This window comes from Thamnophis elegans, chromosome Z (genome assembly GCF_009769535.1).
Source record: "Thamnophis elegans isolate rThaEle1 chromosome Z, rThaEle1.pri, whole genome shotgun sequence".
NCBI lineage: Eukaryota > Metazoa > Chordata > Lepidosauria > Squamata > Colubridae > Thamnophis > Thamnophis elegans.
Window position 1 is genome coordinate 80,128,035 of NC_045558.1, and position 27,134 is coordinate 80,155,168.

The 27,134-nt window shown below is 37.5% G+C and overlaps 1 protein-coding gene across 2 annotated transcripts in view; it reads right to left on the minus strand.

Annotated features, from left to right (window-relative positions):
* Positions 1-5,029: 5,029 nt before the first annotated feature.
* The window catches only part of TNS3 (tensin 3), a 162,936-nt gene continuing 140,831 nt past the window's right edge, over positions 5,030-27,134 (minus strand). Inside the window, exons 6-15 of one of the 2 annotated variants that reach the window (XM_032238254.1) lie at positions 21,517-22,121; positions 21,099-21,185; positions 20,161-20,292; positions 17,622-17,717; positions 15,140-15,217; positions 13,558-13,635; positions 12,357-12,525; positions 9,849-9,917; positions 9,688-9,714; positions 5,030-8,733 (exon numbers count right to left, since the gene is read on the minus strand). In XM_032238254.1, coding sequence (XP_032094145.1) covers positions 8,592-8,733; positions 9,688-9,714; positions 9,849-9,917; positions 12,357-12,525; positions 13,558-13,635; positions 15,140-15,217; positions 17,622-17,717; positions 20,161-20,292; positions 21,099-21,185; positions 21,517-22,121 — 1,483 coding nt within the window. In that variant the 3' untranslated portion in view covers positions 5,030-8,591. The remainder of the gene's footprint in view (positions 8,734-9,687; positions 9,715-9,848; positions 9,918-12,356; positions 12,526-13,557; positions 13,636-15,139; positions 15,218-17,621; positions 17,718-20,160; positions 20,293-21,098; positions 21,186-21,516; positions 22,122-27,134) is intronic. The other variant, XM_032238255.1, reaches the window with a different exon arrangement.

Consider the following 27,134-nt stretch of genomic DNA (forward strand, 5'->3'; position numbering starts at 1 on the left):
CCCCACTCTTGCTTTTAATGCTAAGACATGAAGATGTCAACCCTGGATGGACATGGAGACAACCCTGTAATGGGTTGGTTCAAAATTGCTGCTTTAGATACCTGTCAGCTTCATAAATTTTAAGTGTCAGGTTTTGTTAATTCAAGCAATCCTGCAATTTAACAGAATTCATTGCTTCAACTTATAGGTATTTAAGTGTATCTGTGGCACACTCAGGCTATTGGAATATATAACTTATCAGAGCAGAGAAGGCAAAAATTCACTTTATGTCCTTTCCTCTAAAGAATAACAATTTAGCTAGCAACCTGTTTTGAAGGACAATCATTCTGCTCATTTCACAATGTTGGTGCTTAGAATTTCTAACTTAGCCTAAATTATTTATATACCTAGCAGCTCATTCAATCATGTTTTTGTAGAGCGCCCCACCTTCAATGGCCTCATTTTACATATATCACTACCCAATGCTTGTATAAGGACATTCACAGTGCTGTAGTTTCATTGGTAGGGTTCTGAAGGACTTCATTAGTGAAGCACCTCTGCAAAGCTATTTTAAGGAGTAAGGCACAACTCTTCCTCCTGAAAACAAAGCAGCAGTCTTGCTTCAGTTTGTTGTTGTAGCTTAGTGACATGAGAGCAAGCCTGAGTGTCCTGGGTCATCCCAACTAACCCCACTGTAAACACATGCAAGACTCAAAAAGTTGCTTTTTATTTTAATGTAATCATCATTTCTCAATGTATTTGTAGAGGTTACCAATAATTTAAGAAATAAAGTATAGATTGTAGCTGGCTTATTTTCCTTAATTGCAGTTAAGAATAATCATAATTATGAAAATGTATGTAGCTGGCTTATTTTCCTTAATTGCAGTTAAGAATAATCATAATTATGAAAATGTATGTTAGTGAAATTTCTTGAAAACAAGTAATGTATCGCATCAAATTATTTCTGCAGTAATTATTCCTATTTAACAGGTTAGTAAAACACTGTTGGCAAAATGTTTTGAGACATGTTGATATGCAGATAACCATGGAGATCGATCTTATTTTAGATGACTTCTAGGTGTCTGTATAGACTGCATTGTGACCTGCCTTAAGCTCCATAAATGTTTAAATCCTTTCCAGGGCATTCCAAGCAAGGTTTGGAGCTTGTTTTGAAAATAAAAACTATGCCTTCCAACGTCTAATATGATAAAAATCTAAGTGTATATTACCTTAAATGTTAAAATGACAAGAAAGCTTATTATGAAGGGATAAAACACAACAAACTTCAATCAATGTTTAATTATATTGTAGGTAGGTTTTATCTTGAAAAGTGAAAGAGTGAAAAGATGAAGATGGTTGAAAGTGTTTTTGTGTAAACCAAAATATTAGCAGGTATCGTATATGCAGCCTGAGGGCAAAAGATTTCCTTTTCTTTGAAAATATGACATGTCCTGATAATAAGGCCAAGCCTGACTTTTGAAGTGGGTGTAAATATATGCCCTCCCCTGAAAATAAGCTCTAGTGAAAGGGTGCCGTGGCCAGCACAGGAGGAAATCCTTCCCTTTCCCAGTCACCTCAGCGCTGCTCGGCTCCTTAATTGGATCAGTTGAGCCAATCCTGCTGCCATTCACAAAACAGCTGATTTGGGAGGCTGCTCAGGCCGCGGCCTCCAGCAAGTGATGCTGCTTTTGCCATCGATTGCAGCCACAAAAGCAGGAGGCGGCCAAGTGAGCCAAGTGGATCGGGACAAAATAAGGGTAAAAAAATTGTGGATAGCTGCTGCTACAATATCCTTCGGAAGGGCGGCTTGAGTCTCCTGCTGCACAAGTGGCTGCACCCGAGGAGCACTTTTGGGAGAGGAGGCAAAGGGGAAGCAATCAGCTTCATCTCATCCTTGCCCTCAAGTCCCCACTTTGGCTGAGCTCAAGCAGAAAAGTGACAGGAGCAAAGTTGAGGCTGACAGGAGCCAGGGCGGGGGGAGAGTCCAGTGTTGTCCCAGCGCTCTTCCTTGGAAACGGAATCTTGGGAATGGGAAATGGCATCCCCAGGTAGGGTGGGTATGTCGGTATGTATATAAAAAACACAAAGTGAAGGAGCCAGCAGCCGCAGATTAAGCCAGCAGCTTTGTGAAATGTTATGCCTACAACAAAGCCAAATACTCTGGAAAGTTTGGTGAGAGAGGGGGAAGAGATACTCCCTCTCTCGGCAGTGTTTTGCTTGAAAATATTTGAGAATCAGACCAGAGAGGAGGAAGAAGTCCTGCAAGGAGATGCTGCCGATGCTGCCGCCTGCAGAGACACAGACAGAGTGAAGTTCATTGAAAACGTTCCTTCTCCGACGGCCCACAAGACTATCTGATTTCCTGCACATTGGCAGCAGCGCCTTCTCACAAGGCTTTTTCCGACATTCCAGTTGTATGGATTTCCATGCCTTCCTTTACGGGATGTTGCTTCGCACCTGGGACATTGGGAGAAGCCCTGTGAGGAGACGCCACTGCCAATGTGCAAGAAATCTCCCCCCACCTGCAGATCATCCTTTCAAAGCGTCGTTTCACCAGGATGAAGAGGTGGCTGGAGGCGGTGTTTGTGTCAGTTTGGGCTTTCTTTGTGAAGCGGACAATCTGGGGAGTGAGAGATTTGGAAGCCTGGGCTGGCATGGGGCCATTTCTCCAGTGAAGCATCCCCCAGGGGTGAACATTTTGCCCTTCACCGCCTCTATGCCCCGGCTTGGAAGCTGTAGAGGAAGCCTCTACAGGGAAGTTGAACTCACAAGTTTTTTTTTACAAGGTGCTTCTCTGGACAAAACAGTGAGGAACACAACAGAGCTGCAAATCTCAGGTAGGACACATGTCTCGCAGCCCAATTCCTCCCACCTCGCCCCAATTCTAACAGAATCCAGGCTGCTTCCCTTCCCTGTCATCTCTTTAGTAAAACGGATGGCAGATGGGGTGGGGGAGAAGTGAGAGGCATGGAGCAACACGTGGCTCCTCTTGCCGTCTCTTCTCCCCGCCTCGCTGGGCATGGCAGGCTTCCTCTGCAGCTTCCAAGCTGGGGCAGAGATGTGGCAAAACGCTCACCCCTGGGGATGAATCAGATGCTTCACTGGAAAAACTGCCCCATGCCAGCCCAGGATTCCCTAATCTCTCGCTCCCCAGAGGTTCCCCTTCCAAAGAAAGCCCAACCCGACGCAGGGTGGTGATGGAACAGTCAGGGCAGTGCCGGCCAGCCGCTCGACCGGTGCAAAGAACAGGGAAGGGAGGCAGTGGAGGCGACAGGATATGCAGTCCCATGCTTGCCACCCTCCTGCATCCCCAAAATAATAAGACCTCTGATAATAAGGCCAAGGCCATATTTCATGGGTCAAAAGAAAATAAGACCCTGTCTTATTTTCGGGAAAACACAGTAGTTGTATTTCTCCTCAAAGGTAAACAAGAACTAGATTTCACATTATATTCATACTTGGGCAAAGTATTCTCTTTTATCAGTGATTTCAAAGAATCACGTGGTAACAAAAACAGAAGTAATACTGTCATCAGGGTTCTCCATCAAATTATTTTCACTGCACTATCTACTGCCATTATATAAACAACTCCTTTCTGCACCCTTCCCATTTTAACGTAATACTAAAAACAAGTCATAAGTCTTTAGTTAGTAGAAACACATGTATAAAATTCAGCAATTTTATTAAAATCTGATTACAGCTGATACTTCAAAAAACAGAAATGATTATTATATAATGTTCTTTACATATTGAATATATGTTTATACAAATTTTGAGAGAGAAAGGAACACCATTTAAGGGTCAAAAACATTTTTGATACTATTGAATAACCAGGAACCATTGTATGCCATTGCATCCTTGGATATGCAATCTGAAAGACAAAGTTTGCCAACTGTCATCACAACAATCTTCCAACAAGATAGTAGGAAGTTCTGCAGCAATTATGACAAGAACTAATGGCTTCTAGTCTGCAAATAATTTTAAGTCTGCTGACAGATTGGTTAATTTTTTCCAGCCTAATGTATTTAGATTTGGGCAGGTTTGACATTAAGCCAGCTCTGAAATTACCACATCATCCAGCTACTAAGAGGCTACAAGAGAACCAATGGCACTCAGGAGCAATACCTCAGATCCATGATGGTTAAACCTATTGCAGAGCCATCTCTCTGGGCACCCAAGCCATCACCCGTTGTTCTTCCGGGTTCCGGCACACTGGCCAGCTGGTCTTACCTGTGGGAGTGCCAGAAACTGGAAGAGCAGCTATTCGATGTGCATCTATGTGCCAGGAAGATGATCTTCCCGGCGTGAACATGTGCACCAGGCAGCTGCTCTTCCAGTTTCTGGCATGCACACGTACTCCCATTTCAGCACTCGATGCCAAAAAGGTTCACCAAAATTGCCTCAGATGCTATATTAATTACCAATAGTACAACTGGATGGACCTACTCCATTTTGTGAAGGTCACCTACAATATCTCAGAGCACAATAGCAAAGGGTTCACTCCATTTAAAGTGGTCACAGGACAAGACTTTGTAGCTATCTCTGAAGAGCACCCCATTGACTGCATCGCTGAAATATACAGATTATTCCAACACCTCCAAGTCTCAAAACAGCTTGGCAAGCTCTGGTTGGCTGAAAACAGACTCGTCGTGGGGGGAGGGAGACACTGGGGGCAAACCTACATCTTATTTTTGCATCCAGTGAATGAGCTACTTTCAGAGCTAGCTTGGCTTTACTGCAACCAACATTCTCAGTAAAAGAACCCTTTGCATTAACCAAATGAAGTGGAAGGTTTTTCTTCCTAAGGGATCGGATTGGAGCATGTTTTACATAGAGTTTTCTGGCAGAGAGGGAACAGCATTGTATCTCTGGAGCTGTTTGGTTTGGTTTTGTAAAAAGATTGAGGAGGTGGAATTGTGTTTACAGACACAAGACTTGCATTTATAGACTTGATTATGGTTAAAAATGTGGCACCTTGATAATAATACTCTTGAGATTAATTTCGACAATGCCACTTGTGTGAAAATGTATTTCAACATTTTTTGTTATGCTTTCAGTAATATGCAATGAGCAATTTATAAGTAGAAAAGACCTTGAGTAAAATATAGATCAAAGACATTTCTTTCAAATCCTGAACTATTTCCTTATTCTCCACTGTTTATTCCTGTCATGATTTCAAACACCTGATATTATCAGTTGTTTGGTGACATAAATATTTTAATATTTAACATAGTCCATAAAGTAAAAACATACAATATTTGTGAAATTTGAACAATTATCAAAATTTTGGACCATTGTTGTATTTTGTTACAAGTTCATTTTTGTTACCTCTTAATCTATCCATATGAAATATTTTTTTAAAAAGTATCAATTTTCCATCAGTTGTTTTAAAGAAAATGTGTAGGTGTGGCAAACAGAGAGAACCTGTATAATAACCAATATAATTATTTGTTCATTTATTGGAAGATGGTTTTGATGTGTATGATGCTTATTAAAATATTAAGTTTCATTCAAAAATGCCTGTTTCTGTTAATGCCCATCAGTTATTCAAGGACAATCTGTAGATTACAATTAGTTGACCTTGAATCTGTAGTTTCTCAGATTCTATTATTTATGCAGCAAATTATAGAAAACAGATTTAACATCTGTAGAATCCAAAACACATTTTATTGCAGTCTGATTAGTCACTGCAGTTAATCAGCACTTTAAACAAATATTCATATGTGAATGTAATCGCTTATGTATCTCTCGGTATGAGACATATAATAATATGGGGCATAAACATTTTCCATTAAAATTGTGGATATATGACAACTACTTTTCCAAATGAAGGAGAAATTTTCCAACTATCTCTGTAAAGCAATGATTCCTGATTAGAAGCGGCAATAGCAACTACTAAAATATCCTTGGAATTTAATGGAAACATAAGAAGCTAGAAAGACTGAAAATTAATGAGAAAATGGGTGAACACATTACTCAAATCATTCAAACCTCTCTGATACTTGGGAAATAATGCAAGAATACCATATGCTGCTTATGAAATTGCACCCAATTTTTCTATAAGACTTCATTACCCCGTTAAATAAGTACTGGATAATTTATCTGCCCAGAAGAAAAATTCTACACCTATTCTCAACAGTGTGAGGAGGGGAGGGGGAGAGAGAACAGACAGAGAACAGACAAAAGATACTTTTCTTTCCTTCTTACAACTGCAATTCTGACATCTTATGTCCACTATTTGCATCCAGTTTCCTTAGAGCCACTGGAAATACTGATGTTTAAATTTCTTATTTCACCCCCCACCCCAACCCCCCTTCTTGTATGGCTAGATTATACCACTACGGTGCAAAGAAATGGAAAACATGCATACCATCAGCAATTGTGCAAATACACATTCACATATGGGAACACAATCATTACAAATAATTTCTGGTATCATTGGGCTATATACAAGTATATACTCTATAAGCAGACTATAACAATCACCACAATCCATACAAAAATATAGTAATATTCTGTTTTGTGATATTTGGTCACATGATATGTATGTTAGATTGTCAAATCAGAGTATGTCATTTATCAAAATATGATAAGTGGACCCAAAATAAGATTTCCTTCCTTTTCCCATTTTAAAATTTACTCAAGATTTTTTTAATTTTTTTTAAATATTAGTAAAAATTCATTTTCAGAATATAATGATGAAGTTTTTTATTGTTTCTTGAAACATAAAAAATATGCACGGTTTGTTCTCTAAAAAGATGTGTGGTTATTCTTAAAGCCAGAATATGAAACACTGCTTCCTCCCCTCAGACATGAACAAAATATTCTGTGTATTGATAAAATTACATAATGGTTTTGTGTAAAGTGGTCTGGCAGAAATATCCTATTTTAAAAAATAGTGTTTGTGTGTTTATATGACAAACCCCATTTAAGTATATAGAAATAAAACATTTATTCAACAGACCCAAATCTGTTTTACACTATAAATAATTTGTCACAAGCTAATAATATATGTAATATTGCTGATATCGTGAGCTGGCCAAAGCAGACTGCTGCCAATGTGATGACCCAGAAACTCCTCACAAGGTATGGAGGTTTCCATCCAAAGTCCAACACCCAGAAGGCAAAACATGTCTCGTCAATATCAAAACTGTCCAGAATACCTAGGAGTACATCAGTAATATGATATCCAAAAATGAGCTGTTGACAGAAGGCCTGAGGCAAACATAGGAGGAAGATCAACCAGACAAAATGCTACAGAAAGGCAAAACTCTGCATAGGACAGACACTGATGTGACAGACATCGAGAAATTCTACCAGTGGCTGGAAAGGACTAAGATAGCACTGAAGCACGGATCATAGCATTCACTAAGCACCAGAGAGGTAGCTTAGCAGGGATCGCCCACACTAAACAGGTTCTGATAATTTACAGACACCCCAGAAATAGGCCAATATATAACAGCAGGGGTAAGGTACAGCAGAAACAGCATACACAATCAATCAAATAGCTAGCATTGTGCACAGGAAATCTGTATATTGTATGGACTAGTCCCTCCCAAGTCCAGATGGAAGATTCCACATAAGGTAATGAAGCCTTCATTTTTATACGCTATCATTAAAGGCTTTTCTTAAAATTCCTCATAAAATTTCTGAATCACTTTATCCTCTTTTAAACATCCCCCTAATTATCCATTTATCATTCAACAAATATACAATTTTTCTTACAATATATGTACTAGACAAGCCTCCTTTTTCTTTTTCTTTACACCATCCAAAATAAACTTGCCCCAATTTCCTACATACACTTTTCCATTATAATTTTGATGTTCATCACTCTAATATTAATATGAAGAGAAGAAATCTAGGAATTTGCTAGGACCAAAGCAAAAATCTATGCAAAAGCAAATGTTTACTGAAAGTGGGCACTTGCAACAAAGGATCTCAAAACAAAAGAAAAGAACAATTTTATATAATCGCTTAAGAACCCACTGTTCACTACAAATGTGCTCAGAACAGTAGCATGTGACTTCTGAACCTACTCAAGGGAACAAAAACTTTTTAAAAGTGTCCCAAACTGGGAATTTGCAAGGAAGAATTAAGGAAAGATAATAATAAACTTGCAAGTCTTTATATCTTCCACTTCCAGTCCCTAATCCTATTCCTTCATTACAACTGAGAGATCTTTGAGATTTTTCTCATACAAATTTCTGCTCTCATAACTTTACAAAATTCCAGCAAAAATTCCACATAAAAACAACATGCCCAAAGAGGGGAATGCCCACTCTCCCTCATCCCACCCCATCCCAAGTTAAAAACCAGAAAAGCTCATTTCAATTTTCTCAACTTTGTAATGCTTTAGATTTTAAAAAAAAAAATTGGTCAGAATTGGGTACTCAGGATCTTACAAACTTCCTATTCCCTTATTTACTTAATCCTAGTTTGATGTCAGAAGTTTAAATGGTCAGGTGATATTACTGAAATATAAAATGAATCCTTTTATCTTATTTTACAGATGGAATGTCCACTAGAAGAACTGCTGAGGGCCACACAGCTTTCATCTGAAAATATGCTTTCTGCTTACAAGTCCAACAGATCAGTAAAACAGGAGGCCTTCAGTTTTTCGGGGAACCAATCATGACTTTTGATACAAAGTTTACAATAGCACTGGCAGGCTGTTCTGGATCATGCTCTGCAAACAGGTGGCAAACGTTATCAGTTGCACTACCTTGTTTCCTTGCAACAAAGCCAAATACTCTGGAAAATGAAAGAACAAACACGAAAGGTGAGGCAAAAAATACTGTACTTATTAAACACGTTCAAAAATTTCTGCTGGATATTTTTCCCCACTATATTTTAAGAGTTTCTTAGAATTTAACAGGGTTTCAACAAGAAAAATGAGGAACCAGCTTTTCTGAGAAGCAGCTTGCTCAGCACTACTAATCGTTCCCTAACCTGCACTGTCTACATGAATATGCTGTTAAAATGGACTTTCAATTCAAACAAAACAAAATTGAGGCCTCATATTATGTAAGAAAGTATTCAAAATACATGCATTAAGATGAGTATTAATGCAAATATTGCAGAGTTATGAGAACACATCTAGGTCCATTACTTAAGGCCAAGATAAGAAAAAAAAGTGTTGTGTGCCCTTGTCCTGACAGCTTTACATCAAAGCATTTCTGAACTTGATTCCGTACATAAATATTTTTCTTTTCACTCTTTTCTACACCATTATCCATTGCTGTTTAATTGTGAATAAATTGATTAATATCTGAATTCTAAACTAAATGGAATGAGGACAGAGTCTAATGCTGAGGCATACTGATTCCATTGACCTATTAGATTAGATAAAATAACATTTTGCAGAGTGTAGCTTCAAGTATCACATAGGTTATCTGGGAACACTCCACAGGACTTGTTATGCTCTCCAAACCTTATACATATTTATAATTCCTTTAGAAGGTTCCTGAAGCTCTCATAGCCAGAGTTATCAAAAGATTACTAGATTCCATGCATTCCACACGTTAATATGGACATATAACACAAACAAATGTTGACAGCTGTCAAAGATAAGCATGAACGTCTGCATTCTCTTTTCTGCAATTTTGTTTGGTTTTAACATAAGCATTGCCTTATTGCTTATTGAAGGGAAGTTGAAGGGAAACATGGATATTATCTGTAAGATGCTAAGTATTCATAGCTACTTACTTTGCTGACAGGCCATCTTTAATCCATCTTGTTATAAAAAACAAAAAAGGGAGAAGAAATTTTAAAAAAGTATTTTTGTTATACGGGGTTGGGTTTTGTTTTTTTGTAGCTTTACATAACAGTATACAAACAGTGAATTGAGAAACATTAATCATCCTTACTTTCTGTCTTGTGGATCCAAAGCACAAAAAATAACACTATTGACTGGATAATGCCTTCTGAAAAAAAGCCTGAAAAGAAGAGAAAATAAATTTATGACCGGAGACTGTATTGTAGATTCTTTATGTGGCACTGGGAAAAGGAAATATAAACATTTCTCTTTTGCCACAATATTATTCTAAAAAAAAAGCAACTAACAGTGGAAATTGTGTCTAGAGCGACAGCTACACAGCAATATGAAAGTAAGTAAGATGAACATTTCCCAGTGTAGCTATTAACCTAACATGGGAAGAGATAACAAAAACAGTGCTGTTCAGTGCCAAATACAGGTAATCACTCTGGCAGGAGAGGCATGCTCCAGATCCCATCAGCCAAAGATTTGTGGCTGGTGGGGTGTAGAAGAGCCTTTTTTGCCCATGGCTTCTGCCCTCTGGAATATCATGCCCCTCAGGATGAGATCCATTGTGATCTTCTGAAAGGGTCTGAAAATCTAGCTCTTCCAACTGGCTTCTGGCCGTGATGGGATGTCCCATTCGGGAGATGGCTAATAGATTAGATCAAGATTCCACCGTCACCCAGTTTATGCAATGGTTCTTTTATCTAGTTCATTGTTAATGTTAATGTTTTAATTTTAATGCTTACTGTTTTAATATTTTTTTAATTTTTAATTGTCTATACTGTTATTTATGATACTGGAAGCCACCCAAAATCATAATAGTGAGATAGATGGCATAAATAAATATATTACTTATATATAATAAATAAACGTAAATAATCTCATGAATTGTAACCTTATTAGACTGCATTGGTGGGAATATAAGAAAATGGATACTTATCAGCATGGAAACAATTAGTTCTTTTATCCAGCCATCTTTCATAATGAACTCTGTTACTGCTTTTATTAATTGTTCTTATCTCACAAGCAGTGACGTGCAGTCAGGGGAGGCAGGGCCTCACCACTGTCATGATGAAAAGAAAAACAAAATTAAAAGGAAAAAGGCACAGGCAGTTGCTGCCAGAGTCACAGTGGTTGACTCTGGTTAGTGCTTAACTGCAGGGGGAGGCAAGAGAATCACGGGCCTCCTTTACTTTAGCTTTATGATTACATGAGCAGAGTTAAGCAAGGGTAAAAAGACGAAACATTTCTTATGCAAAGGAGGCACGTGATTCCCTCGCCTCCTCCTGCAGAGGGCACTTTGTTTAGAGGCTTTTTTTAAACAGCTAAGCAGAGTCATCCACGTGGTGACTCTAGCAGCAACTATCCCAGCCTGGCTAGCCTAGAGTGGCTCTTGCCTTTTTCTTTTTACATTTTCATCGTGGCGGACAAGAGGAGAGTTGAAATCCTCTGACACAGCTGGAAACGGTATGTGGGTCGGAGGGAGGGGGCAGGCATTCAAAATTATTTGTAAATAATTGTAATTTGTTTTATTATAATTTGTGTGTGTGTGTGTGTGTGTGTGTGTGTGTGTGTGTTTTACCCGCCTCTGCTGGCGCACGGGCTGGCACTTTTTTATTTTTTATAGCCGTGCTGTCGCGTAGAGTGGAACATGCTGGCTTCTGGCAATTCAGCAGGTCCTGCTGTATGGCCGGGGCAGTGGCATGCACTTTAAAGTTCCAGCGTGCCTCCCAGCCATAAAGCAGGACTTGTTTTGCTCTATGGCAGGGCGAGGCGGCATGCACTTTAAAGTGCCGGCGTGCCTTCCGACCATTCAGCAGGTCCCAAAATAAGAAATAGTAAAAAAGCTTCTGAGAAGTTTGGTTAAATTTATAAGCAATGTAAAATTCACAATGTTTCTCTTTTGTACAAAGGTATAAAAGAGTACAATATATGTTTTTGTTCCTGTTAAGACCATGAGTGAGTTTGTTTCTGTTTTGTCCCCCATTTTTGCCTGTTTAAGGGCTGTTGTCCTGTGTTGAACAAATCACTCTGATACCGGCACGGGACTGTCTCTTATACAGCCTGAACTTGAATGGCACCTTTGTGTTCAGAAAACTATGCTGTTGAGAAGCAGTATTGCAAGAAAGCAGGATACCCATTGAAAAATTAGTACTCTTACCATCAACAATAGAGCAGTAATAGTGGAAGTAAAAAAAATATTCTGAGGATTCACTTCTGGGTTAGAGTAGAGGAGGCAGAGGCACCAAAACTACCCTGTATTCCTGCAATGTCCACTTATTCTAGTATTGGTGAAGGAACACAACTGAGCAATTCGAGTATTGGTGAAGGAACACATAGCAGAAGCAACACCATTAGGGATCATTCTGAAGTGATGCATATATACACATGCAACAGCACTTTCAAACAGTTCAAACTTTTCTAAATGAAAAACTTCACAGTATCCCTCTGAATTTGTGTACAAATATCATTAAGTACACATTATTGTAATTATACAACGAAACAGCCTGAAAAGGCAGAAATTTACTGATTTTATTAAGTAAACAGTACAACAATGCAGAAAACAAATAGCACTAATAATAGTGCTGGACAGAATATTGCTTCCTGCACTTACTTTCTCTGATTGTCTGTCAATGTGATACCTTGTGCAGACACTTTGAAATGCACCACAGTGGAGGTGGGAGGAGGCTCTTGAGCTAAAGTTAAGGTCAAAGCTTTCTGCACAGCTTGATGACCTGTTAGAGATTCCATCTCAACAGAATTCAGGTAGCAAACGTTGCAGGCTATAAAACAAAGCAAAAGCAAATAATGAATAAAGCTACAAATAGAATAATTTGATCCTGATTTATACATTTAATTTCTGAAAATACTGAAGTGGTAATGCAGAGAGGGAGTGAAGGGAATGATTTCTTTTCAGTTTTTAAAAAAACATTTTGAAAAAAAGTGCAATTCATGTAATATTCATTTCTATATCATCTTTCTTTAATATAAGTTAAGTTCACTTTGCTGTTTAGCGAACACACACACACACACATTGTGTGTGTGGTTAGTCACTCAATCTATCTTTATATATTTATTAAATATTAAAATAAAATTTGGGCAATTAAAATCAAGTTAGACAATAACTGCATTTATAAATAGAATTCATTTTAAAATATATACTGCAAAAGGAATTGTAAGCTGTATAATTTTAATGAATCTCAGAAATTGTAACTTTCAGCCTTAGGAATAGGCAATGGTAAATCACTTCCAAAATCTTGGCAAGAAAATTCACTAGGCGTCAATACTTACAATACCAAGGCACCCAAAAAAGATTTTTTTTTTAAAAAAGGGAAAAAAAAGAAAAAATTATAAAATTGGAAGAAAATTAAGTTAAAGACAGAAGGAAGTAATTAGCATAATGATATGATATATAGATTTAGGCTATATCTCTATTTGCATAATCAGATGAATATACCTAAATATTGTCTTTTTCTGCTTTTACCCTGTTAATGTCGCCAATTTGTTCACAACGAAGTATTCATATTTTTCAGTTTTAATGTTAAAATAAATGTTTTCCTACCTAATCTGCCAGCAATCCACAACAGTTCAAGGAATGCAAATTCTGGCACACTATGCTGTTCTCAAGTGACCATTAATGACTTATTGGCCACCGCAGAAGGGCAAAAGTATGGTCATACTCTCCAGACTTAGTCTCTTTCTTTCAGGACTTTCTATGTGGTGCCTACGAACATTGCATGTTGTCAATTGAAGTCTTATGCACATGAAAAATTCTTCTGATGACAGTATTAAAAGATTAGAACCTACTTACGAACCTGCCCCTTGTTTCAAAAGCTCTGCAGCTGAATTTGCAGCCGTTTGTGTGTAGGTTTCAGTAATCTCTTCCAGAGGATCTACAAACAGAAATTACAGATGTTTTCAAAATGACTCGGATTGAAAGACAATGTTGGAATGTTTATTCAATTTGTATGCACAAATTGTACAAACCAAGTACAGTTGTCAATAATTTGCCATAAGCTTTTAAGATCATATATTCCTTAAGCTGTATATAACAGTACTGAGGGAGTTCTGAACATGGTGTAATGAGAGAGGTTTAAAACACCAATTATTTCTACATGCTTAGCTCATAACTTGTTATACTTGGTATCAATGAAGATTATTTTCTAATTAAACAGTATGTTTCCTGTCATGTGCTGACAGAGTTCAATTCTCACTGGATCAAGTCTTCCATGGTTGATAAAATGAGGACCCAGATTGTTGGGGGCAATATGCCGACTGTAAACTGCTTAGAGAGCTGTAAAGCATTATGAAGCAATATGTAAGTCTAACAGCTATTGCTGTCTACATCAATTGCTATCTTCCTGCTTTCTGTGTAACAGCTTTTGGCTGTTAGTTTGTTTAATCTATTGAATGCTTTTTATAGTTATAGTGATGCTATAATTTTATTGTGCTTTACATTATTGGAGAAACATGATGAAAAAAAGCACCTAAATAAAATAAATAATAATAATAATGACCATGTGCTAAAATGATCTTGTTATCCAAACTATTTAATTGATAATGAGATGTGGAATGAGAAATTACATTGTTACAAAACATCTTTATGTTGAATTTCATACTTTTATTAAATACAACCATTGCTGAGTCACATTAACTAACAATTATCTTATATTTACATTTTAAATTATATGTTTAAATTATATAAATATAACTATCATATTGATGTATTTATTCTTGTGTTTCTTTGTCACTGTTTATTTTATTCTTCTATTATTTTACTTCTGTAACGTTTACATACCTTTGATTTTTTTCTTCGTTTTTGTTATTGTAAGCTGCCTTGAGTAGCTTCACTGTGAGATAGGCAGCAAATTAACATCAACATCAATAACAATAATAATAATAATGCCTGAATATCTTGACTTTGTAAAAAAACCCACTCTACTTGGAACAACCTATATCAGTGATGGCGAACCTTTTCAGCACTGAGTGCCCAAACCAAAATGTGTGTGCATGTGCCAGAAACCCAAAGACGAACTTGCCAGCATGTGCATGCCTTTTTGGGGGCCATTATCAGGCTGTTTTTCAGGCCATTTTCCAGCACTCTCGTGCCATGAAGACCAATTGGCCAGTGCGCATGTGAGTGCTGGAAACCAGAAGAGCAGCTGCCAATGGCACACATGGCCACAGAGAGGGCTCTGCATGCCACCTCTGGCACGCATGTCATAGGTTCGCCATCACAAACCTATATACTCAGACATTACCTTAATACCTTAACAGCTCTTAGGTCCTTGGTTAGGACTTCAACTGTTACGTTTTTACCAGTCCAAGTCTGTGAATAGAATTGAAAATCATAACAACAACAACAACAACAACAACAACAATGTGTAGCAGCAATACCTTGGTCTGGGATGAGTAGCTTGCAAGGCAATGCCAGAGGGGTAATGGAATGTTGATACACTAAAGCTGTCAAACTTCCTGTAATTACAAAAGAAAAGAAAAACCCATAAAGTGGGTAAAATATTACATGCAATTTTTGTAAGTCACGTATACATTTTTAACTTTTATATTTTATATTTCTAGTTATACAATCACAATGTTTTCAGATACTCAGTCTATGAAAAGGTAGGCCAAACCACAGAGCAACAGTTGTAAGAGCACCAGTTCAAGGTGTACCTTCCCATTTATAATATTGGGAGAAATTATATTATTTAGTACTCTCCCTATGCCAAGAACTAGTTACTGAATGAGGTAGCTCATTTTTTTTCTATTGTACTACGGGTACAATATTTTTCTGTTGCATAAAGTATCTTTCACTGAGAAGGAGTTAAAATTATTCTAGATCATATTTTATCCAATAATAGTGGTCAATTATCATATCCAGCTGATTCTGCTTCACATTTCTTTGTTCTCATATTTCTTTCTATATGAAATAACTTAATATATATTATATTATATTACATTATATTACATTATATTATAACTTAATATAGGTTTATGTTTGTATAAGACTTGTATATTTGGAGAGTTACCCATCATTAGATGTTGGCTACAGAAATGTTCAGTCAAGAGATAAAAACTCATACCATCTATTGTATTGTTCTGCAGTATCCCAGACAGACATGCTTCACAATTTGGGGAATTCTCCTGGACTTAGGATTTCTGCTCAAAGAGCAGGGGGGAAGTTGCAGCTAGGCAAATCTTTGCACAACTTTAAGTTGTGTATTAGTTGTGGCATTCTCCAGATCAGCAGTCCCTGTATTCAATCATTCAAACCTGGTCATCTCATGTCTGAATTACTGCAATGCACTCTACATTGGGGAGGGGGGCATACATTGAAAAGCATTCCAAAGCTACTAATGCTGCAGTGTGTGCCAGCTCTAGGGGGAGTTTCTGGGGACTCTAAAATAGCCCACATTACTCTACTGTTTTACGAGCTGCACTGGCTGCCGGTTTCCCTTTCAGTGCAATTCAAGGTTATTATCTTTAAAGCCCTACATGGCATGGGTCCAGGTTTCCTGAGAAAGTTTCACCCAATGGGGCGGGCCTGCTTCACCTGTCCTAGCAGAGCAAGTATAATGTGGACTCTGTCAGTAAGGGAATTTTGACTGGTGGGGCTCCTCTGCTGTGGCTTCGTCCCTCTGAAACATCTTACCATGTGAGACAAGATTGGTTACCACACTTCTGACTATCCTGAAGACCTGGCTCTGCTAGTTGGCTTGGAGCCCAATTGGGGAGTATCATACTGGGGATGTTTAACGGACTAATAGCAGATTCAACCTACCTTCCCTGTACATTCTGCTCCCTCCCTTCCCATCTTTTTTGTTTTGACCTGCATTTTTATTCTCTCTCACACACACAGTAAGTCATAGCGAGATGGGTAGAAAAAATTAATAATAAATAAACACTCTAGTTATAGAATATCCTCACCAAAATTTATGGTATCCATCAGTACTTTAATATTTTCAGTAATTTAGCCTCATGTGATATGTATGGACTTTTTGTTTTATAAGGAATCATATATATGGCCACGAAGACTCTTCTAGCCACATTCAATTTATTCAATTGAATAAATAGAAGTTATTAAATGGTGCCTCTATCTCTATAACATAGGACATGTTAGCAGAACAAACAGAAAAAACATAATGTAGTATTCCAAATAATTCTGCAGTTGTAGTATTGGAGGTAATACAGCATATCTAATAAATTTGAAATCATCCCTTCATCAGACAAAGTATGTGCTACTTTCTCCACGCCAAAAGAAAAAAATCTAGTTTGTTAAAAGCAGAACACTTTTAATTATATAACTATATTTTGAAACATTAAGAATAGAACAAATTTAATATTGTATACTTTGTTTATTTTTTAAAAAAAGGAAGCAAACTAAACAAAACAAAGCAGAAACCATATAAAAATCATAACATTTCACTCCCTTTTTAGGAAGTGTTTTCTTTTCTTCCAGTAGGACTTTACTTTTAGGCTATAGGAACTTCCCTGGAACAATTATGGGAAGTGAACACATAATATGAACAAAAGACAAAATATCAGAAAAAGAACAGAGTATAAAAGAGATTAAAGAGATAATGTATAAAAAGCTATAAAGAATAAAACAAAATCTTAACCTTCAAAGTATTCGAAAGTCATAATTCATTTATTATGAAATGATATAAATTTGTTTAATACATGGTGCAAATAAAATTATCTGTATGTCCCAGAAATTAAAAGGTAAATTAAAACTTAATATAATATAAAAGTAACAAAATTTTACTACATTATATGTAAGCTCCGCCGACAAAGATTGCCAATAGTTCTTGTTATAGGGAATAGTTGTGTTGTTCATTTTATGGAAAAGTACTTGCCATGTTTTATAAGGATTACTTACCAAAATAGGGCTCATTAGGACATCCTTTCAATCTTACTCCTTTGTGGGTACACTCAATCAGAAAATGCCTCACAAGTTCACTGGAAATATCTCCAACTGTAGCATATAATGATGGTAAATGAAAGGAGGAGAGCAAATGTATACTTATGACATACAAGCATTACAATTCAAATGTATTGTTGATTTCATACTCATGTTACACAAGGGATAGAATAAAATGCATTATAACCACAATTTCTAAAGATTTGTATCATGACTCATGATAGCTTAAAATGGCTGAATTCATAATGTTAAAGTTAGGCCTGTATGTAAAAAATATATAAAAGGCAGCTAAGAGCTATAATTTTCTGACTTTCTTACTATCTAGTGATTGCTCAGATATTTGCAGTTCAATTTAAGTACACCCAACAGAAATAAAATGTAACATTTGGAAATATTGACTGCTTATTTATTTTGATATCTAAAAATTGTTTGAAAAAAATATATCAAAGCTTGTCTCCGAGCCCCCCCCCCTTTTTTTTGGGGGGGGAATATAAGGTAACCCAAAAGGGCAAGGCTGATGGAAATGCTGGGAAGGAAAGTTATGATTAACATTGTTGGCATACCTCTGTAAATAACCAAATTACAGAGACATTCTGCTGATCCCATTATATAAGCAATGCGTAATTTTGTTAAGAACCACTGTTTTACCACCCAAACAAGAACGAGAAAACTTTGGATCAGTCAATCCACAATCTCAGGATGAAAAATAATCTAATTGATATGTATTAACAGTCTCCCAATAATGTTCACATTACGAGGAGAAAAAAAATCTTGTTTTGTTTTGCTGTGTAGTAAGTCTAGAGATTTAAAGAAAAACAAGCAGGATTTTTTTTATCTCTTCACTATTTCTAGCCTTAGGTCCACCAGCAATAGCAATAGCAGTTAGACTTACCGTATTTTTCAGAGTATAAGACTCTTTTTCCCTCAAGAAAGAGGCTGAAAATCTGGGTGCGTCTTGTACACTGAATACAGCATTTTTGTCTCCCCAAACCCTTCCCCCTTCACCAAAATGGCCATGTAGAACCTGTAGAAGGCTTTCTGAGAGCTCCAGGGGGTTGGGGAAGGCAGAAATGAGTGAAAAATGGCCCCCCTTTTTTGCTCAATTTCCCAGCCCCCAGGAGTACTCTATCTATAACCCTCCTAAAGGCTATGCATGCAATTTTTTTGGAGAAAAATGGGCCGTTTTTTGCTCTTTGGGGGGGGGAGCACTCCAAAATCCAAATTATCCCAAGTTCTCTCAATATCTCACAACTTTACCTAAGATTCTTTAATACAACTATTTTATTCTAGCACCAAATCCTACTTTCCAAGGGAGAAATCTTCCTTGATCTGTTTGTAACATAATCAATCCAAAAATCTTTTTTCTTCTTAATATTCTCATTAGAAGTTCTTTATCTCTGATACCTCATCCAATGAACTCTGTAACTGGATCCAAATGCAGTATGTTTGGTCTGGTTGCAGGTTTTAAGTACCCTGGATACTTCAGCTACATAACTTTCTTTGCACATTTTCCAAATTTACATACACATTTTCCAAGAAAAGTAAGAAACTGACCTTCATACAGTATGATCAACTAAGAGTTTTTGCTATTTTTTAACTAAATTGTTTTGACATCCATATTGCATAATAACCCTTCTGTTTTGTCAATTCATTATTTAATGCCAAACCCATGTATTAAGAGAGCTCCTTTAGCGTAGTGATTAATGCATAAGGCTAGAAATTGGTAGATGGTGAATTCTAGTTTTGCCTTAGACATGAACCCAGCAGAGTAACCTTGGGCACGCATTCTCTCAGTCCTAGAAAAGAGAAAATGGCATATAACTTCTGGAAAAAAACTTGCCAAGAAAACTGGGAGTTTTCCAGTCTGGATTTCCAGATATATATATCTTCATGTCAGTTTTTGACTCCAAATCTGGACAAGTCCAGACTGGAAAAGTCCCAGTTTTCTTGGCAGTAAGGGTATGGCTAGCTGATGAGAGCTAAATAGCTTGAAATAGATCTATACTAGTCTCCCTTTATTTATTTATCAGCACAAATAAAATAAAAAAATAAAAAAACCACAAATATAACAAAGGCAACAGTAAAAAAATATTGGGGGTCTGTCATGATGGACTCTTGTGACAAGCCGATTGACAGATGATGGAAGCAGTTAGCTTCCTCCCATAATTGGGGCTTACCAGGGGTTGTAAAAATCTAACATCCATACATACATACATACATACATACATACATACATACATACATACATATATATATGCATGCATATCTATAAAAACGTTGTGTTTTTATGTGGAACCAAAGAAGCTAGGGCCTTATTCATGCACCCATGCACACACACAAACACACACTCTTATATATAATGATTCTTAAAAGTTTGTAATCCATTTAGAATTTTCAATGGTTCTGCATTAATACGAACTAGGATCTGATTTATTATCCATACAGTTTTAAAAATTTAAGGATAAATTTGTCCAATCTCTTTGATGACAGGAGTTACCTTTTTTGTTTAACTGTAATGTTGAAGGAGGAGGTATAGCAACCTTCATGGCCAAACCATAGGCACCTTTGAAGGAATGACTGTCACGAACAATGAATGACCCAGCTTCCTTGTCCTTGAGGACAGCAATAGCTGCATGACAAAAAGGAAGAGATTAGAAGAGGACTTTAATTTTTTTAAAAAAACTTGGATTAAAAAATAGATTACACCAATAGTAATAGAAGCCCTGGGTTCAATTTCAAAACATCTGAGCACACTTGGAATTGGAAGTTCTGGAAATTATGTCCTATAAGTATTGTTTAAAGTAAGTGGATACGTTTGGTATGCAGAAAAGAACAAGATTATTGCCAGTGAAAACTGAAAGGAAGCAGATTTCAATTAAACATGGGTAACTGAGTTGGTTATTTTCTCTCAGCACAGTTCATTTCAGAGTTGTTGTGAGGGGAAAATGGGACTAAAAGTGCAATGGGGATTACTTTAAGCTCCTTTCTGTCTATCATCTATCTAATGTATAGTTCCAACTAAGTTTATTAAAAATATATTTAACATTATTACTAGAAACTGCTTATGTTTGGCTATAATTAAAGCTGTGAGAGACACTGTAAATAAATAGACTCTAATTCAATGGATTCTAAAATACAAGATTGTGATCAGTGAGAGAGACTGCTTTAGCAGAATAGTTACATAATGCCTAAATATCAACACGTCCTTTTTTTAAAGTTAATTGGGAATGACTGCAAATACAAGTAACTGACATAGATCCCCTTTTAATAAACAGCTTAAATTTAAGATGTTGGGGTTTTGGAAAGGAGAGTAATATCTAGCAAAACATAAACACAAATTAGAGTAAAGCTTAAAGGGAACAGCAAGTGATAAATATTCATCACCAAATCCAAAGAAGCTACCTTTATGCTGTGCAAGATATTTAAAGAACATACCTTGTTCTCTGGAAATCTCTGGTTTATACCAAAATTTGGAAGTATCTTGGACAAAGTTTACAGTTACATGTTGATCACCCTTATTTTCTGTGAGATAAAAAGAAAAATAAATATGATTTTTAAAAGCATACCATACTATCACAGCATAAAGTTGACAATTTTTATAAGATAACACCATTCAGAAGTATGTTAATAATCACTATTACCATTCTTTGTAGCACCTCATTCCTATTTCATAATGCAAGTGTGTCAGGAAACATTTGAAGTACACTAGAAAGACACCCTACATGAATAGTTACACATTCAATTTAAGTATGAAGGATTATGAAAACTATGCATTTTGCATTAGTTGATTTGTACATCAAGAAACGATTATACTAAATAGTGAGAAGAGCTGTTTCCCTTCTGGAATGCATACCGATCACTGGTGGTGTGTTTCCAACTTTAGAGAAATCTGGAAGAACATTTGGAAATGGAATGCTGATAGTGCTTCCACTATGTGGACTGGAGAAACCACTTGAAGAAGGCGTGGCATAGCCAAAAGAATGTTCTGCCTCAGAAATCATTTTCTTCTCAGGAATAGGAGTTTGTGGATACATTTGCAATCCCTGGATTTGCTGATTAGTATATCCAGAAGATGATACAAGGGAGGTTTGTGGCAAAAAACTACTGTCCACCATAGATTTCATTATTTTGGGAGACCTATCAGCATTTGCCATAAAAGAAAGGTTTTTTTCTTCCACTAACTGGTTACTGTTAGAAACGGTCTCATCATAATTCTGAAAAGTTTGGATGCGATCACAAGCTGTAAGGTCCTGTTGTGGCACAGCTGTTATATTTGCTAGATTGTTAAATGTCCGAGGCTGAAGTCCTTTTGTCTGGAAGTATAAATCATTTTGCTCAGGAACAGAAAGATCTGGAGACATGAGGTAACTTCCTACATTGATGTTACTCATTTCTGGAAATTGAGGCATCAAGGAAGGCTGAAAATTGTTTGGATGCCAAATATGTTCATCTGTTGAACTGTATAGAAAAGGGAAAAAAAGGTTACATCCTGTCTATTATAAATATTTCAGCAGAATTTAAGATGAAGTCAAGATAACAATCAACTACAGAAATACACAGATTTCAATGGTTTTCATGTACTCAATTAACAGGAAAGTTTAATACGGATAAAAAGATAATTGGAACTAAATTATGTACAAATGAGGAAAATATAACAACAAAATGTATAACATTTAAGTTTGAAAAAGGAGAACAAATTAAATATTGAATGGCAAACAGGCTACTAGTTTTGGATATAATGTATAGCTGGACACTAGTAAGATAATATAGGTAACTAGTTTTAAACTGGCACTGTGTCATAACCTAAGAAAAGCTTTTATAAAATAATGTAATGGTGATATATGACACTGGACAAATTATCACATATGTGCAGAATTATTTCAAACCAGTATTCAAAATATGAAAACCATGAAGCTATATTTTATCATGCATTGTATATTTGTGAGAAAACTAAGAAAGTATGGATAAAAATTGATACGAGATACAAAAGGATTTGAAGATAAATATTATGAAGAAACCAGAATACTTTTTATTAGGGCTTTTGCTCACCAATTAAAAAATAATGAAATCCCTAATGGAGGAACAGACTGTGAAATGGTTAGAATTTCCTGAGATAGGAAAACTGACTTATTTCATCAGAGAGAAAAATTACAAAAATGTTTTTGAAAGACTGGGAAACTTATGACGACTCTTTGCTAAAAGGAAAAAAAAACGATAGGATGATTCATAGGATTAAAATAACTATAGATCAAATAAAGGGTTGAAGGGATTTGTGTAACATTAGTTGTGAGAGTTTGAGTGGTCTAGAGGTGAAGACACTTGTCTCCCACTCAGAAGGCAGTGGCAGATATTTCTCTATCAGAATGCAAAGAGAAAATATCTGCTGCAAACTTCACATAAGTATTAGGAAGGGCATCCAGCTAGTAAACACTCAGTTTCACTCAGTCGCCCTGACTCCACCCCAAAACAAAGGAATTAAAGAGTTGTAAAAAGAAAAAAGGGGGAGAAATGATTATACCTATGATGGCGAACCTATGGCACGCATGCCGCAGGTGGCACCTGGAGCCATATCTGCCAGCACACGATCCGTCAGCACCAGTGCTCATGCGAGCACCAGCCAGCTGATTTTCGGCCTTCTGGGAGGATCGGGGGAGACTGTTTTCGCCCTTCCCAAGCTTCAGGAAAGCCTCCGGAGCCTGGGGAGGGTGGAAAACGGGCCCAATGGGCCAACTGGAAGTTTGGGGATAATCTGTTTCTGGCTTCCAGAAAGCCGGGGGAGGCCATTTTTGCCCTCCCCAGGTTTCAGGAAAACCTCCAAAGCCTGGGGACGGTGAAAAACGGGCAACCAGAAGTTCAGAAATGAACTTCCAGTTGGCCCACTTGGCTTGTTTTTTATCCTCCCCAGGTTCTGGAGGCCTTCTTGAAGCCTGGGGAGGATGAAAACGGCCTCCCTCAGCCCCCCAGAAGCCAGAAACTGATCATTTCTGAACTTACAGTTGGCCCATTGGGCCCGTTTTTCACCTTCCCCAGGCTCCGGAGGTTTTCCATATGCACACATGCGGCGGGGGGGGGGGGTCATGTGCACATGCACAGGTAGACAGGACACATTGCATTGTGGGTGTGGGGCACGCAGCACGCACTATCGCACATGCAATTTTGGCACATCTTTACAAAAAGGGTTGCTATCATTGGATTATACTATTATAATTATCTGCAGAAGAGGTGAGAAGTCATATTTTATAACTTTAGTTTTCTTTCTTTTAATCTTTCATTTTACTTCTTTTTTCTGTAGATTTGTCTTTTACTTCAGATATAATTCACAATAAATAAGTTTTTAAAAATCAATATGTAGTCCTGCATTAATTCAGATGACAGAGAATTTCAATCTAAATCCATTCGCTTAGTATATGCACATAATGCATCCCTCTGTAAAATGCAATTTGCAGCATATTTAATAAGTTTAGCTACCATGTTTTCCCCAAAATAAGATTATTATTTTCTTTTGACCCCAGAAATAAGCACTTGGCCTTATTTTTGGGGAGGTCTTATTATTTCTGAGGTGCAGGAGGCAGCGAGCGTGGCCACCTCATGGCTGCTGCTGTGTTGTGTGTTGCAATATTTTGGCTTATTTTCATGCATACGCTCAAAAGCCCCATTGGACTTATTATCTGGGGAGGGCTTACTTTCGGGAAAACAGGGTATACAGTGGGGCAAAAAAGTATTTAGTCAGCCACCAATTGTGCAAATTCTTCCACTTAAAAAGATGAGAGAGGCCTGTAATTGACATCATAGGTAGACCTCAACTATGAGAGACAAAATGAGAAAACAAATCCAGACAATTACATTGTCTGATTTGGAAAGAATATTTTGCAAATTATGGTGAAAAATAAGTATTTGGTCAATATCAAAAGTTCATCTCAATACTTTGTTATATATCCTTTGTTGGCAATGACAGTCACACATTTTCTGTAAGTCTTCACAAGGTTGGCACACACTGTTGCTGGTATGTTGGCCCATTCCTCCATGCAGATCTCCTCTACAGCAGTGATGTTTTGGGGCTGTCGCTGGGCAACACGGACTTTCAACTCCCTCCAAATGTTTTCTATGGGGTTGAGATCTGGAGACTGGCTAGGCCACTCCAGGACCTTGAAATGCTTCTTACAAAGCCATTCCTTAGTTGCCCGGGCGGTGTGTTTGGGATCATTGTCATGCTGAAAGATCCAGTCAAGTTTCATCTTCAATGCCCTTGCTGATGGAATGAGGTTTGCATTCAAAATCTCACGATACGTGGCCCCATTCATTCTTTCCTGTACACAGATCAGTCATCCTGGTCCCTTTGCAGCAAAACAGCCCCAAAGCATGATGTTGCCACCCCCGTGCTTCACAGTAGGTATGGTGTTCTTTGGATGCAACTCAGCATTCTCTTTCCTCCAAACACAACAAGTTGTGTTTCTACCAAACAGTTCTATTTTGGTTTCATCTGACCATATGACATTCTCCCAATCCTCTTCTGGATCATCCAAATGCTCTCTAGCAAACTTCAGATGGCCCGGACATGTACTGGCTTAAGCAGGGGGACACATCTGGCACTGCAGGATTTGAGTCCTTGGCGGCGTAGTGTGTTACTGACGGTAGCCTTTGTTACATTGGTCTCAGCTCTCTGCAGGTCATTCACTAGGTCCCATGTGGTTCTGGGATTTTTGCTCACCGTTCTCGCTCATCGTTCTTATGATCATTTTGACCCCACAGGATGAGATCTTGCATGGAGCCCCAGATCAAGGGATATTATCAGTGGTCTTGAATGTCTTCCATTTTCTAATTATTGCTCCCACAGTTGATTTGCCTATTGAAGATTCAGTCTTCCCAGCCTGGCACAGGTCTACAATTTTGTTTCTGGTGTCCTTCGACAGTTCTTTGATCTTCACCATAGTGGAGTTTGGAGTGTGACTGTTTGAGGTTGTGGACAGGTGTCTTTTATACTGCTAACAAGTTCAAACAGGTGCCATTAATACAGGTAATGAGTGGAGGACAGAGGAGCCTCTTAAAGAAGTTAAAGAAGAAGTTTCTGTGAGAACCAGAAATCTTGCTTGTTTGTTGGTGACCAAATACTTATTTTCCACCATAATTTGCAAAAACATTCTTTCCAAATCAGACAATGTGATTGTCTGGATTTGTTTTCTCATTTTATCTCTCATAGTTGAGGTCTACCTATGATGTCAATTACAGGCCACTCTCATCTTTTTAAGTGGGAGAACTTGCACGATTGTTGGCTGACTAAATTCCTATTTTGCCCCACTGTATGTTGAAAAATGCAGTGTAAATCCAAACTTTCCATTATAAAGTTCTCTGTTTAATCATAATCAAGTAGAATAAAATGGTATGCAAAATTAGCAAAGATTTGCCCTGGAAACCCTCATATGCATTTGTTAATCAAAGAAGATGGTAGTTATTTCCCCCACCCCCCTGGAAGAGTTCTCAAAACAGCTTCTGGTTTTCTTCTCTACTCTAAAATTACTTATTCATATAACTATCATTCAGAATAAGGCCAATCCTATTTTCATTTGATATATCCAATACTTTGGAAATATATGCTATTTTGACATCACTGAAGAAAAACTGAATAGTAATATATTATTTTCCAGGTATTAATTCTAATGAACAATTATTTTGTTTGTGAAGTATAGGACAAAATGCAGCTGCTTCCTATTTACCACATTTTTTGGAGTATAAGGCACACCTTTTTTCCTCAAAAAAGAGGCTGAAAATCTGGGTGTGTCATACATCGAATACAGCATTTTTTGCTTCCTGAAGTCTCAGCCCCCTTCACCAAAATGGCCATGCATAGCATTATGGAGGCTTTCAGAGAGCTCTTGGGAGCTGGGAAGGGCAGAAATGAGCAAAAAACAGACCGTTTTTTGCCCTCCCCCCCCCCCATTCCCCAGCAGCACTCTATAAGCCTCCATAAGGATATGCATGCAATTTTTTTGACAAAAAGCGGACCCGTTTTCGTGAAAAACAGGCCATTTTTGCTTGTTTTTGCCCCAGCCCCAGGAGCACTCTGCAAGCCCTCCCCCCAAAGGCTATTCATGCCTTTTGTTTGAAAAAAACAAGCCCGTTTTGGGGAGGTTTGCAGAGTGCAAAAAGTTTTTTTTTCTCTTTTGGAAAGCTCTTTGATTGATGAGAATTACATTGAACAAGTGCAGAAACAAAGTCTTAGATGCTGCAGATTGTCAGAGATTTCCTTCTGCAGCACATAGATAAAAACACCTGGAAACACCTACCTACCTACCTACCTTCTCTCTCTCTCTCTCCCCTCTATCTACCTACTTACCTACCTACTCTCTCGCTCTCCCTATCTACTGTATTTCTCTCTCCCTCCCCCGCTATCTACCTACGTACCTACCTAATCTCTCTCTCCCTACTGTGTTTCTCTCTCTCTATTTCTCTCTCTATCCCTCTACCTACCAACCT